This window comes from Urocampus carinirostris, chromosome 9 (genome assembly GCF_059441175.1).
Source record: "Urocampus carinirostris isolate Australia breed hairy pipefish chromosome 9, RoL_Ucar_1.0, whole genome shotgun sequence".
NCBI classification, from domain to species: domain Eukaryota; kingdom Metazoa; phylum Chordata; class Actinopteri; order Syngnathiformes; family Syngnathidae; genus Urocampus; species Urocampus carinirostris.
Window position 1 is genome coordinate 6,380,076 of NC_142357.1, and position 12,254 is coordinate 6,392,329.

Here is a 12,254-nt window from a genome sequence, read left to right on the forward strand (position 1 = left end):
ATTATTTTTTTGTTGCAAACCTGACCACTAGAAGAAGCGGGGCGCCTATGAGTGATATGCTGTGTAACGACTTCTTCAGACAATTATAAGATGCTATCGAATTAACAAGACAGGACTCTTGTCTTTTCTTCACCCTAAAATAGAAACAGGTTCGTAAAATGTTTAACACTACTACAATTTAATCACAAAGACTGTGGGACATTTTTGGCATGTGTAAATTGGGTTTTTGTTTGGAAAATCGCGAGGCGAACTGTTCGAGGGGTAAAACAAGGGTACAGTGTTTACGGCTTTTTTTGCGAAAACCTTAAAATGGCGGTCTGGTGACCATTTCGTGACGTTTTGTGTGGCTTCTCGGCATTTATTTTGATTTTTTTTAAAAAAGCGAATTTAGCTTAAAGTGTAATATAAGTTCTGCTTATGTGTTTTGACCTATGTTTATGCCGTTTACTGAAGGTACAAGAATATTTGACACGGTTTTTGTCAATTGATTTTGTGCGTAAAATCTGTAATGATTTCTTGAGAATATAATAAGATGCCATCACACAAGCAAGGCACGACTCTTGTCTTTTCCTCACCCTACAATAAAAACAGATGAAACTATCTTCTGGATACCGGCTATTCCGTGTGAGGCCTGTAACTAACATATGTATGCGTATTGTTCAATCAAGCATTAAAGTTGGAGACGTCAACCCAGTATAAGAGAATACTGTATACCGTAGTAAATTAAGCCATACAGTTCTGTTCAAAATAATAGCAGTGCAATGTGACCAACCAGAATATCTTTCCACCAGAGAACTTGTGGGATGAAATAAAAAATGCTGTTTGTGAGGCAAAACCAAGAAATGTAAATGAATTGTGGAATGTAGTTGAGCAATCGTGGGGTGAAATAACTGATAATAATAACTGAAAGGTGCCACAGGTTGGTTTGCCTCTATGCCACTCAGGTGTGAAGCAGTTATAAAAAACCGTGGTCATGCAACTAACTATTATGATTGCTAAATCCTACCTTTTTTAGGGAAATACAAAATAGTTTTGAGTTCGTACAGTTCACAGCAAACACTGCTATTTTTTTAATCCACTCCTTTGAACTATTTGCCCGATTGCACAGTCTCTGGAGCGTGCCTATTATAATTGCCTGGTCTGTTTTATGAGAATCTACTGCACCTACTAGTAACTTGTTTGTCATGTAACAATAAAAGATCAAGTTACATTGCACCGTTATTATTTTGAACAGCCCTGTATGTGGTGCACACTATTGGCCAGCAGATAGCAGCAATAAGCCCTTACCGATCCAAGAAACCCAAGGGAGGAAACCTAAATTCCCTAAGTTTTGTCCTACTTTTTCTTCCCTCTTACTCTCAAGAAGGGATGAAGTTTAAAAGCTGAAGAGTGCAGCTGCAGTCTGCAAAGTACAGGGAAACCGCCTAAATTTACCTCAAATCCGCCCCTGAAGCACCCCCCTGAGAAGTCTGTTGCTTTGCACATCTTTTGGGACCCAAAACACGAACAACATGAAGTTTTACGTTCTGTTTTGCCTGGCGCTTTTTTGGATGACGCTCCAAAACGGTAAGTCTGTTGCAACTGTTGCCCTTACCGTATATGCGTTTGACTTTTCCTAATGTGGAAAAACGGCTGGATTCTTTTTGGGATTGCCATGTGTGCGCACAGTTTACAGTAAGTTTTAAGTTTCAGTCACACACAAACTTAAGTTTGTAGATTTAGTTACATGATTCTAATAAGCTATTGATTGTATTACACGATCTCAAGATTGTTTTTTACTCTCGGTGCTAATACAATTTCAGTAACACACAAAATTAAGTCTGTAGATTTAGTTACATGATTATAATAAGCTATTGATTGTATTACACGATCTCAAGATTGTTTTTTTTTCTCGGTGCTGAAGGAAAATACCAATGTTGATTTTAAAAAAAGGTTGAAAAATTAGTATTTCTTTTATAGGTTTGTCTGACGCCTTGCTTCTTGTTGTGGCACTGGTTTTCGTTTGCATTAAACAACAGTGCCATCTAGTGATCTATTATTACACATGCTCAGACCCTCTTTGTATAGAAAAAAAATCAGACTATGTTTAGCTGAATCGACTTTAAATATTTTCAACGTTTTAAAATGATTATTCCAAATAACAAACACAGTTAATATGGTTTCCATCGTTATCTTGTGCTCCGGCCAGTGACCCCTCCCATCTCGCGCACAGCCCTGCGCACCCTTTACCCTAAGTATATTTAGTCAGGAATGCACGCAGTTTTTGGATATTTTTTGCGTTTATTAAGTGAAGTTCATTTGAAAAATACAGCTTTTAAAAGGAAACTAATATTTGTACACTAGATGTAACTTTAGTATGTAGTGCGACTGAATAAAAAGCCATTGCCATTTGGACTGTATTTTCACCATTGCCCTGCTATAATTAATGAAAACAACCAGCGCGTGCATGAAATCACTATAAAAAATTGTCTAATATTAGCAATTGATTGTTCTACTTGAAAGTTTCCATGCTTTGATTTAAATACTCATAATCATCTGAGGGGAGAGAATGTTACTATAACCGGAAACAAATTCAGAGTTACCCAAAATCCCTAATTAGTGGTCCATAAATCTAGTGAAGTTTTACAAGTTTGTGATTGACTTGTTTCGTAAATCATGTTCTCCTCAGGCCCTTGTAGCCTGCTTATTTGGTTCAATCACATCTGAACCCGTTTCAGTGTTTTTTAATAGAAAATGCCTATTTGTCCAAAGTTTTACACATTGTGTTGTTGTCAGAGTGTAAGTGGGAGAAGGGTCGGTTAAAAATCCCCCAGAAACTGAAAAATGCTTGTTGTAATTCAAGCGTTTACTCGCATAGAAACTGATTTCCTAAATCAATTTTAAAATAGCCACAAAATAAATTAAATAGAAGAAAATGTGTGCACCAACCTGTGGAAGCAGTGAACCCTTAATATTTTTTGGCTTGTTTAATTTTGACAGCAGGCGGACACTACATACATTTTATCTCTGGGCTTCAAAAGCCCTTGCAGATCTCTTTATCCATTTCTGGGTACCGTCCAAGAAGTTATATTTCCTTCTCCAAGCATGGTGTATCTTAAAAAAATATATATATAATTATAAAACCAAAATGCAGAACACTTTTACCATAAATTCTGTGCTCATGTTTGCCCCATTGATTTCCAGTTGGTTTGTTGTTCCTGTATAAGCAACGCCGCCCTTCCACACTGCCTATCATTTGCTACTGTAGACACACAACCATAAATGCACATATAAGCTGACCCCCTTATTTCAGTACTTCATTTTATAGTGGCAAGTTTGGCTGAGATGTGAGTATACATGGTTGGAAGAACATCTCTGAGACGGTGCAGCCATAACTCTATTTAGTTGTACTTTGTAGGTAAAAAAACATGCCCACCTATTAAGTAATACGGGTGGCTGATCTTAAGTTGTATGTGACAACAAGAGTGACAGAGGAGTACCCTACATCATGATCTCAGGGTTCCCGCAGATCATTGAAACGTCTTAAAAGGCATTTAATTCATTATTCTAAAAATAAGGCCTTAATTGGCATTAAAATGTCTTAGAACCAAATTTCGAAAGTCTTAAATATGTGAACGCATTGATAAGATTTAGATATAAATGAACTGAAAAGATTTTGTAACATTTAACAATTGTCTTATTTGGCGATTTACCAATTTACTTTTGTGGCAACATTGTGTGACCACAATAACGGAACTATCAAAACAGTGATGTGGTTTCGGTCGGCCTTGCAGAGCATACACATGTCTTAGGTCTACCCCAAATACACATAGCACCTTCGGACTAAGACCTTTACTTTAAAGACCATTGGAAAGTATCAATTTAATTAAAAGGGGCTGACTGACGAACATTATTTACCTTGGCTTAAAGCTGTGACATGTAATGCGTACAAGGCTCGATGTATTGTGTGGAAGACATATTTGTGTTTTTTTTTTAAGTTTGGTTTGGTTTGATTGTGTTTTTTGTCAACTTGGTCTCAAATTTGATTTCAAAAGGCATAAAAAAGACTTAAAAAGTCTTCAACTGAACTTGCTTTAACCTGTTGGAACCCAGGATCTAATAGGTTGCAAAATAATGCAGTAACACAACATATCGTATCAACAGTGAAGTTACAAAATGTTATTATTAATGAGGTACTAAGAAAAGTAATTGTGTTCCAGAAACGCGTTCCTTTGTAATGCCTTAGTCCTAACGCTGCTTACAAGCCTTTGACTTTTGACGTTTTTTTCTTTTCAGGTTTTATATTCATTTTGTAATGTTATTTGATATTTGTCATAACATGATTGAAAATAATGAATAAAAATGAAAAGTACCAATACAAAATTCATAATAATAATATCAGTTGTTTGAAACAAACAAAAGTGATACCCCTTAGAAGAGTCTTCTGACCACTATTTCCCCTTTTAAGGCTCTTGCCAGCAAGCCAAGAGAAGAAAAGAACCTGGGGAAAACCGCATCAGAGCAGGAGGGAAACGGGGAAAGATGCGCCACCCCAAACTGAAGGAGGGAGGTGGCAGGGGCCACAGTCTGCTGACACAAGTATTGGAAAAGGGTCGTTTCTTGCGCCTGGGCCCTAGCACCATTTTGGCCCCTGGCAATAATCTGGAACTTCGCTGCAAGGGCAACAACATAGGATGGTCCTACCCTACCTACCTTGACACCTTCAATGACTCTCGTCTCAGGTGATTGCCAGCATCTTTGACTCTGGGGTGATCTTTTTCAATTACTTTCTTTAATAAAGCTAATAATACAATAACACACATGTGTCAAACTCCTGGCCCGCGGGCCACGTCCGGCCCGCCGTGTAATTATATCCGGCACGCAAGACCATTTTCCATTATTGTTATTAATGGCCCGTCAATATGAACAACAGCGTCTCATCCCTGAACATCATATTCTGACGTTTTAGTCACAGGACCTATTCCTTCATATATGACTTATACTATACAGTGGAACCTCGGTTCTCGACCATAATCCGTTCCAGAACCCTGTTCGAAAACCCATTTGGTCGATCACCGAAAATCGTTTTTTTCCATTAAAAGTAATTTTGTTAATCGGTTCCAACACCCTAAATGCCCTACTCCGTCTGCGCACATCAGGCTCCCTGTTCTCAGAATGTTGACGTTTTTACAAAATAATTTGTGTAGCATTTTCATATTTCTACTTTTGACAGGAGATATATTAAGGAGAGCAAAATCTTTTGGGATATATTTTTTTTAATATATACATTGACATAGGAGCAAAGGAATTTGAATGTTATTTAAATGTTAAGTTGTTTAAGTTAAGTTCTAAGTTGTATAATTTAACAAGATATTTTTATTTAAAGCAAAATAAATACTGTATAAGTGATTTAAGGTTTAAATGTAATATTATTGTCTGTTTTTATTCATATGTATGTTCCAAAAACATTCAGTTTAAGTGTGTTCAATAAATGTTTATCCTGGTTGGCCTGCGACCTTAAGTGTGTTTTGAATTTTGGCCCCTTGTGCAATTGAGTTTGACATCCCTGCAATTACACCTCATTTTTTGCAAGAGTTGTTTTCCAAAAAGGAACCCGATAGTCATAATCCCCAAAGTCAACCTTTACTTATTTATTAATGGAATACACTATTGTACTGTTCATTTGAATAAAAGTGCAAACTTAATTTACAGGCTTAAAAATTTGTTCAAGTATAGAAACTTTTTTTTAACAAATAACTTCTGCATCCTCAAATTACAATTTTAAAAATGATCTTGTTGTTGTATTGCAATATTCAATTCCAATCTGCTTTAAAAAAAATGATTTATTTACTTATTTATTCAGATGAAATGTTGTTGCCATCACATGGAGGTTGTTGGGGAAAAAAAAGTGGCGTCAAATGTTAACATGAAAGAACATTTTAAATAGCAAATAAAAGTACAGTACACAAACATGCCAAAACTGTTAACAAAGATAAGTCATGACACATGCACTTATTGGGGCTTTATTATAAGTTATTATTTTGGAAAAGGAACATTTCCACCTTAACGATGGTAATTTAATTGCTTTAGTTTCAAGAATGTTATTTAACATTTTAACATCTTGAACTAACCAGTGGCCTATTATGAAATAATATTACATTTTAGAATGCAGGTTTTGAAATAAAAAGAGGTCAAGCTTTTTCGAACATTTTTCAAAATAATCGCCAGATTAATCTAAAAATAATCATGTTTTGCTTCCATAAATATCAATAATGTGGTGCACTCACTACTTAGGTCTTTGTCTAAAAACTGTCTGAACACCTGAAGCAGGATATGAATGAATGAATAAATGGCCTTTATAATCATTACACAAGTCTGACAATATTGAAGGGCTTCTTCTTTAGTCGAAAGTAAAACAAATAGAAAAGGTAAACATGTGCAAAAGGATAAAACGTCAAAAACAACATATGATGTATAATAAATATGTGAATGTTCAGAGTGGCAGTTTACAAAACATTATGTTCATGACCGCTGTATATGAGAGTTCAGGGTAGGCTCTGGTAAGGCATCGAGTGGAGTAGATGTCCATCAGGGAGGGGAGAGGAAAGGCAATGATGTGCTTTGCTGCTTTCACTGTGCTACTCATATATTCATGTTATAAAACGAAATACTTAATCATTTATACCTTACAGCATCGTTCAGAGTGACAAGTACAGTCAGCTTATCCTGACGTCGCCCTCAGCTGCAGACACCGGAAAATACAGTTGCTGGGTCATCGTGTGCGACGGTGGAGAGTGCCATAAGGATCACGAACGTGTATACACCTCCCATATCTATTTTGCAGGTGAATGTACTTGCATATTTGAAACGCTGCAGTTCACTAAATCACCACAAACACCTTAATACAGTGGCCCCTCAGGATACGAGATTATTTACCGGATCGAGCCTGTATGTAGAATTTCTAGTATCTCAACCAAATCTAACAAAAAAGTCATTTGTCTATCCCCGGCCTCCCAACATCTTCTAAGTTAACTAAGTAGCGATGAAACACCTGTTCCTGATCACTAGAGAGAAATTCAAATAGTAAAATAACAGAAATACAGTACCAAGTTAAAAAACGTTAACATTAATAAAATAAAATGCGAGTTTATTCCGTGCATTTATCATGGACGAAATTAGCTGTTGCTAACAGAGGTATATTTTTGGTAGTGGATGAGTGAGGAAGTGCGAGAGACTGGTGATCACATGTACAGTATGTAGTTACTGTACACTTACACTCATGTATGTTTATTATTTCCTGCTTTATTTCAATTGACATCATTCTCCTTTTTGTCATAAAATACTCTTGCTTTTACTTTTCCAGAATTGATGGCTAGGGTCACAAAAAGGTGATGCAATGCAAGGTAAAAACAAGTGGGAAGGAACAGGAATGAGCTGGCGGTGGGCGGTCTTGAGCATTTAGTTGAAGCGTCTGGAAAATTCTTGTAACTATTGTCATATGTCCGGCAAGTTTTTTTTTCTCAAAAGACATCTGGTATCTCAAACTTCTTGCAGTTAGAGTAGCTCGTATGTCGGGGGACAACTGTGCAATGATTGTTCCATATCCGACTTGATGGAAGTGTGGGGAAATACCCTTGAAACACGCACTTATTTAATATTTGCATGCAAGAATATTTGCATGCAAGAATAGTTACGAAAAAAACATTTAGATATCCAACTAACTAATCATGTCTTCAACTAAACATTACGTTTTTTTGAATGGAAATGTTTTTTCAAGTTATGTTAAAAAAACAAAATAGAATTCATGGTTAATATTCAGAAATGATTTGAATAAAGAGAAAGCAAATATAACTCTTTTAAAAAAAAAAAAAAAAAAAAAACAGAACTAAGTCAAAGGAACATGTGGAAAAATCAAATTATGGAAACCTTAAAAATTAGAGTCAAACAGCTCATTTAAGAAAATAACCAAATATAAAGAACATAGGTTCCTTATGTCTATTACATTAATCAGCGTTAGTAATACTTAATAAACTTTGATTACAGCCTTGAATAATGCATATTAGTTTACCTAAGTATTCATAGTGGCATTGTTAATAATTGAGACATAGATACAGTAAAAACTTAGTTCTTAGCTTATAGGCTGCTTGTAAAACTTTATTAGCTGTCGGTTAGATGTGCATAAAACTAAAAAAAAAAAATCATTATTTTACAAACCCAAATTTTCATATGTTATTTTGTAGGAATTGGGAGAAGGAGGGGTGATCTGGGCCAACTCTGCCGCCCCTGCCGTATCCCTGCTTCTCTGGGTCTGACAATGCAGCCACTGAGTGTGGCGAAGGGGGCTGCACTGCCCAAGAGGGGGACTGAATCCATCGTGTAGGTCCTCCACCGCATAACACGGAAAAAAAGAAACAAAGTGCAATGATGGGTGGATAATTTAAAAAAAAAAAAAAAAAAAAGAAGAAGCGATGAAAGGGATTAGATATTGTATGCCCGACTGGGCTTGAATTTTTAGTTTTTTCTCGGACTCAGGCTTAAGATCTTACCAAACCCTGCTGACACATCCAACCAGTCTGCCCGCATTGTCCCACTGTCTTAGGTTTGTGATTCTGATGTTTTACTAATGTAAAACCTGTTGTTGTCCCCCAGTACAATCGGTGGAAGTGATGAAGGCCAGTTAATTAAATCCAAATCTAGTTTGAAGCCTTAAGATTTGGAAAGAGTGCCCGAATACTTTTGCAAGACACTGAAAATAAACCTACACACATTTTCATCAGTTCCATACATTTCTTACAGATAAGGACAACCTTTTCGTCCCATCCAACATCCACTTCCAGATTGTTTACCTACGGCCAGACAAGCCGGCGGTGGTGCCGTGTGGTGTGACCACCCCGCAGGCCAAAGTGTCTCTGCACCGAGAAGTCCCGCCTGAGGAGATCGCAGCCAATGAAACCACGGTGAACTATGACCCCACGAAGGGGTTTGTCCTGCAGACACCCGGTATCGAGTACCAGGGTGTGTTCTACTGTAAGGCTGTAACCAAAGGCACACCGCAAATCTCCAATAAATATCAGCTGCTCTACGTAGAGGGTAAAACTTGTTTATTGACTGTCTGTGTGTTGGTTCACATGGACCTAAATATTCTTGCGCATTTTCTGCTGTTCACAGTCCCTACTAGTCCACCATTTGTAAGTCTGAAGGCTTCGTCTGAGCTTGCAAGTGGAGGCGACAACATCAACGTGACCTGCTCTGTGATTGGGGAGCCCGACGAGGACGTGAGCTTCACCTGGTTCTATCCCGGACTGGTGAGATCCTTACCTGAATGAACAAATGAAATGGTCATGTAAGATTTTGCAGGCTGGACCCAAGTGCAAGACACATACGTTTTAACAGTTTGTTGGGGACAACAAGGATGAACCAAAAGCGATCCGCACACGGGAGGAGAGGAAAAACAGTAAAAAAAAAAAAAAAAAAAAAACGCAGTCCGAATAAAACTCTGGGCTGGAAAGCTACAGGAAGTCTGGTTAATTCTGGGGAGCCGTCAGATGGCAGCGACAGGCATGATGTACACATTAAAAGTACAATTCGACGACTGGTGCTGTCAGTGAAGTCCTCAAATACTTTGGTGGTAATGTGTGGGTGATCAAGGCGATTATCCAGTGACTGGCGACTTCTGGAGAACAGTGGCGCACTGGATCTTTGCAAGTTAATTCCCTCTTGAGAATATCTATATTTTTATTCCAAAAATCACTTTGTAGTCTGACAATATTTTAACAAGATATCTTGACTATAACTAAGCAACAATGAAAGCATCAAAAACACATTTGAAGAAAATAAATAAATAATCCTATTTGGGGAAATTCCCCATGCAGCATGAACAAACTGCAATGAATTCCAAGTAATGACATTTAGAGGTTTTCGAGAAAAACTGCTTCTTCCTAGGTGTAGATGGATGTACTCCAGGGGGTATGTGAAAATTCGACCTGTATACATTTTAGTCACTCTGGGTTGACAGGTATGCCTTGTTGATTTGCACCATTTAAGGTTAGACCTTTATTTCTAAAATTATTTAATAAATTCCCCAAATGAATAAAACAGGGTTTTGGAGGGGAAATTAGATATTTTTTTAGCTTTACTTGTCACTCAGGGCTGACAAGAATGTAAGCACCTCAATGAAACACCATTTAAAACGTGGTGCTTCCTTCTGATTTTCAATTTTTTTCCTGGAGTTCAAAGTTGACTCAGGTAATACATAAAAAAAAAGAACCTTAGAATCTTCAGGTCATGTAGGCCAGATTAATTGGGCCATATACTGTCTTTCCCAGTTTTCAATAAGGAATACTGACCTCAACTATTGTCTACAATGCTAGAAGTTCTTGTTCTGGGCTGTTAAAAACTCTGGCTACACACATTTTGTTAATAACTGTTAAATATTCCATAGGATGTGAAAGTCACCCTTGTTTTAGGACATAAAGGTATGATGAGTCTCCAACCACACATTTAAGTCATGACATGATAAAAGACAGAACTATCCAGCCCCACTAAATGTAATGTCTTTCGAACTGTTGTTTGGATTGGGTGTAGAGTACTAGTAGAGGCTTGTTTTTAAACCCTTGAGCTATGGAAATTAGTTTCATCTTTATCTCTATTCCCTGGCCTAATTTGATGTGGAGTTGTGTCAACACCATAGCAATACATGGTGATACAAAACCTATGGATGACGTGGCAAAGGAGGCCGGAGTGCATGATGAACTTAGTGGGTACTGGCATGGATGTAAGGGGTGTGATCATGTGGATCTTTGATATGGAGCTACCTGGCTAAATAAACGATTGAATTGCTGAGATAGGATGCAAGTCATTTGTGTTGAAAGCAGGCGACAAGTAACAGATAGCAAAATAGGACGTTTCAGCATGGTCAGATTGTTGTTGACTGAAAACTTCTCCTTTGGCTTCCGCTTGGTCCACTATGCTGAAGCAGTACAGTACTGGTCAAATAGGTTGATTTGTTTGAGTTTGTCTTAGAGAAAAGCTCTCTGCAACAAAAAGCATGTCTTCTTTGCTCTTACATTCCTTGGAATTATTTTTTTAGATTACTTGACAAACATGTGTTCTTTAGATGATTTCCTGATTGAATTGGTCTAGAGGTTATTGGGTATAGGCATGATCAACTGGAAAATAGACTAAAATGTGAGGCAAGTACTTTTGTGACTTGACATTATAGAATTAATACTTTAAACAATTTTAGAATTACACAGGTTCAGTGACGTGCAGTGAGGTTCGTGTCTGGTGAGGCAGTCAGGTTTACAAATAATTGAACCTAAAGCAATACATAAACTTTAGCCCAAAAGAATGTTTTATTTTCCTAAATTAAATTAACATTGTGGAGTATTTCACCACTACATGGCACTTTATTCTATAATGTGGACTAAAACCAGTGCCAAATGAGGATAGCGAGATTCCAAATAAAACATGGTGGTGACGACTAGGCAGACATGGGGACTTGAGACTTAGTGACTTGGACTCGAGTCGACTCGAGTCGCTGTTTTTATGACTTGTGACTTGACTTGGACTTGGCAATCTAAGACTCGGGACTTGACTTGTGACTTGACTTGCCCAAGAAAAAAATACTTGGGACTTACTTGGGACTTGAAGGTGAAGACTTGAGACTTACTTGAGACTTGCACATGTGTGACTTGGTCCCATGTCTGCGACTAGGTATGGATTCCGCTGTGTAAAAGAAATGAACATTTCTAAAGATTAACATTGGTATCATAGTTCATGTGTATCTGCTTATTATTCAAATCAATGTTTTTTTACCTAATGAAGGTTTTTTGCGCCATTGGAAGGCACTAAATATTACACAATGTCCCTTTAACTCATATACCAAGTCTATGCGTTGCTACTATTTAATAAAAGCATCAATGGATCAGTATTTCTCTATTATGGGTAACAAGTGAGTGCAACAAGAAGCAAATTACTGCATGTTTTGACTTGTTGTTAGCTTGCTAATACTATTCCTAATTCTATTGTTTGGGGCTGAGGTGTGGGACATTAAAGGTCAAAGCCGACTTTACTTCCTCAGTAGGCTGGCCTCCTTCAACATCTGCAAAAAGCTCCTGAAAATATTCTATGAGACAGTTGTGGCAAGCGCCCTCTTCTATGCGGCAGCATGTTGGGGAGGCAGCGTCAAGAAGAAGGATGCCTCTCGTCTCAACAAACTGGTGAGGAAAGCGAGCTCTGTTGTGGGCACAGAGCTCGACAGCCTGACAACAGTA

General features: G+C 37.5%; 1 protein-coding gene and 1 long non-coding RNA gene across 3 annotated transcripts in view; one reads left to right on the plus strand and one right to left on the minus strand.

The window, feature by feature from the left end:
- The window catches only part of pdgfrl (platelet-derived growth factor receptor-like), a 15,051-nt gene continuing 2,797 nt past the window's right edge, over positions 1 to 12,254 (plus strand). Inside the window, exons 1-6 of one of the 2 annotated variants that reach the window (XM_088344380.1) lie at positions 17 to 149; positions 1,367 to 1,566; positions 4,448 to 4,721; positions 6,672 to 6,823; positions 8,776 to 9,069; positions 9,148 to 9,284. In XM_088344380.1, coding sequence (XP_088200506.1) covers positions 1,512 to 1,566; positions 4,448 to 4,721; positions 6,672 to 6,823; positions 8,776 to 9,069; positions 9,148 to 9,284 — 912 coding nt within the window. In that variant the 5' untranslated portion in view covers positions 17 to 149; positions 1,367 to 1,511. Of the gene's footprint in view, positions 150 to 1,366; positions 1,567 to 4,447; positions 4,722 to 6,671; positions 6,824 to 8,775; positions 9,070 to 9,147; positions 9,285 to 12,254 lie in introns of both variants that reach the window. The other variant, XM_088344381.1, reaches the window with a different exon arrangement.
- LOC148359187 (uncharacterized) overlaps positions 9,064 to 12,254 on the minus strand; it is a 4,035-nt gene continuing 844 nt past the window's right edge. The window contains exon 2 of the long non-coding RNA XR_015851379.1: positions 9,064 to 9,297. This is a non-coding gene — a long non-coding RNA (uncharacterized LOC148359187). The remainder of the gene's footprint in view (positions 9,298 to 12,254) is intronic.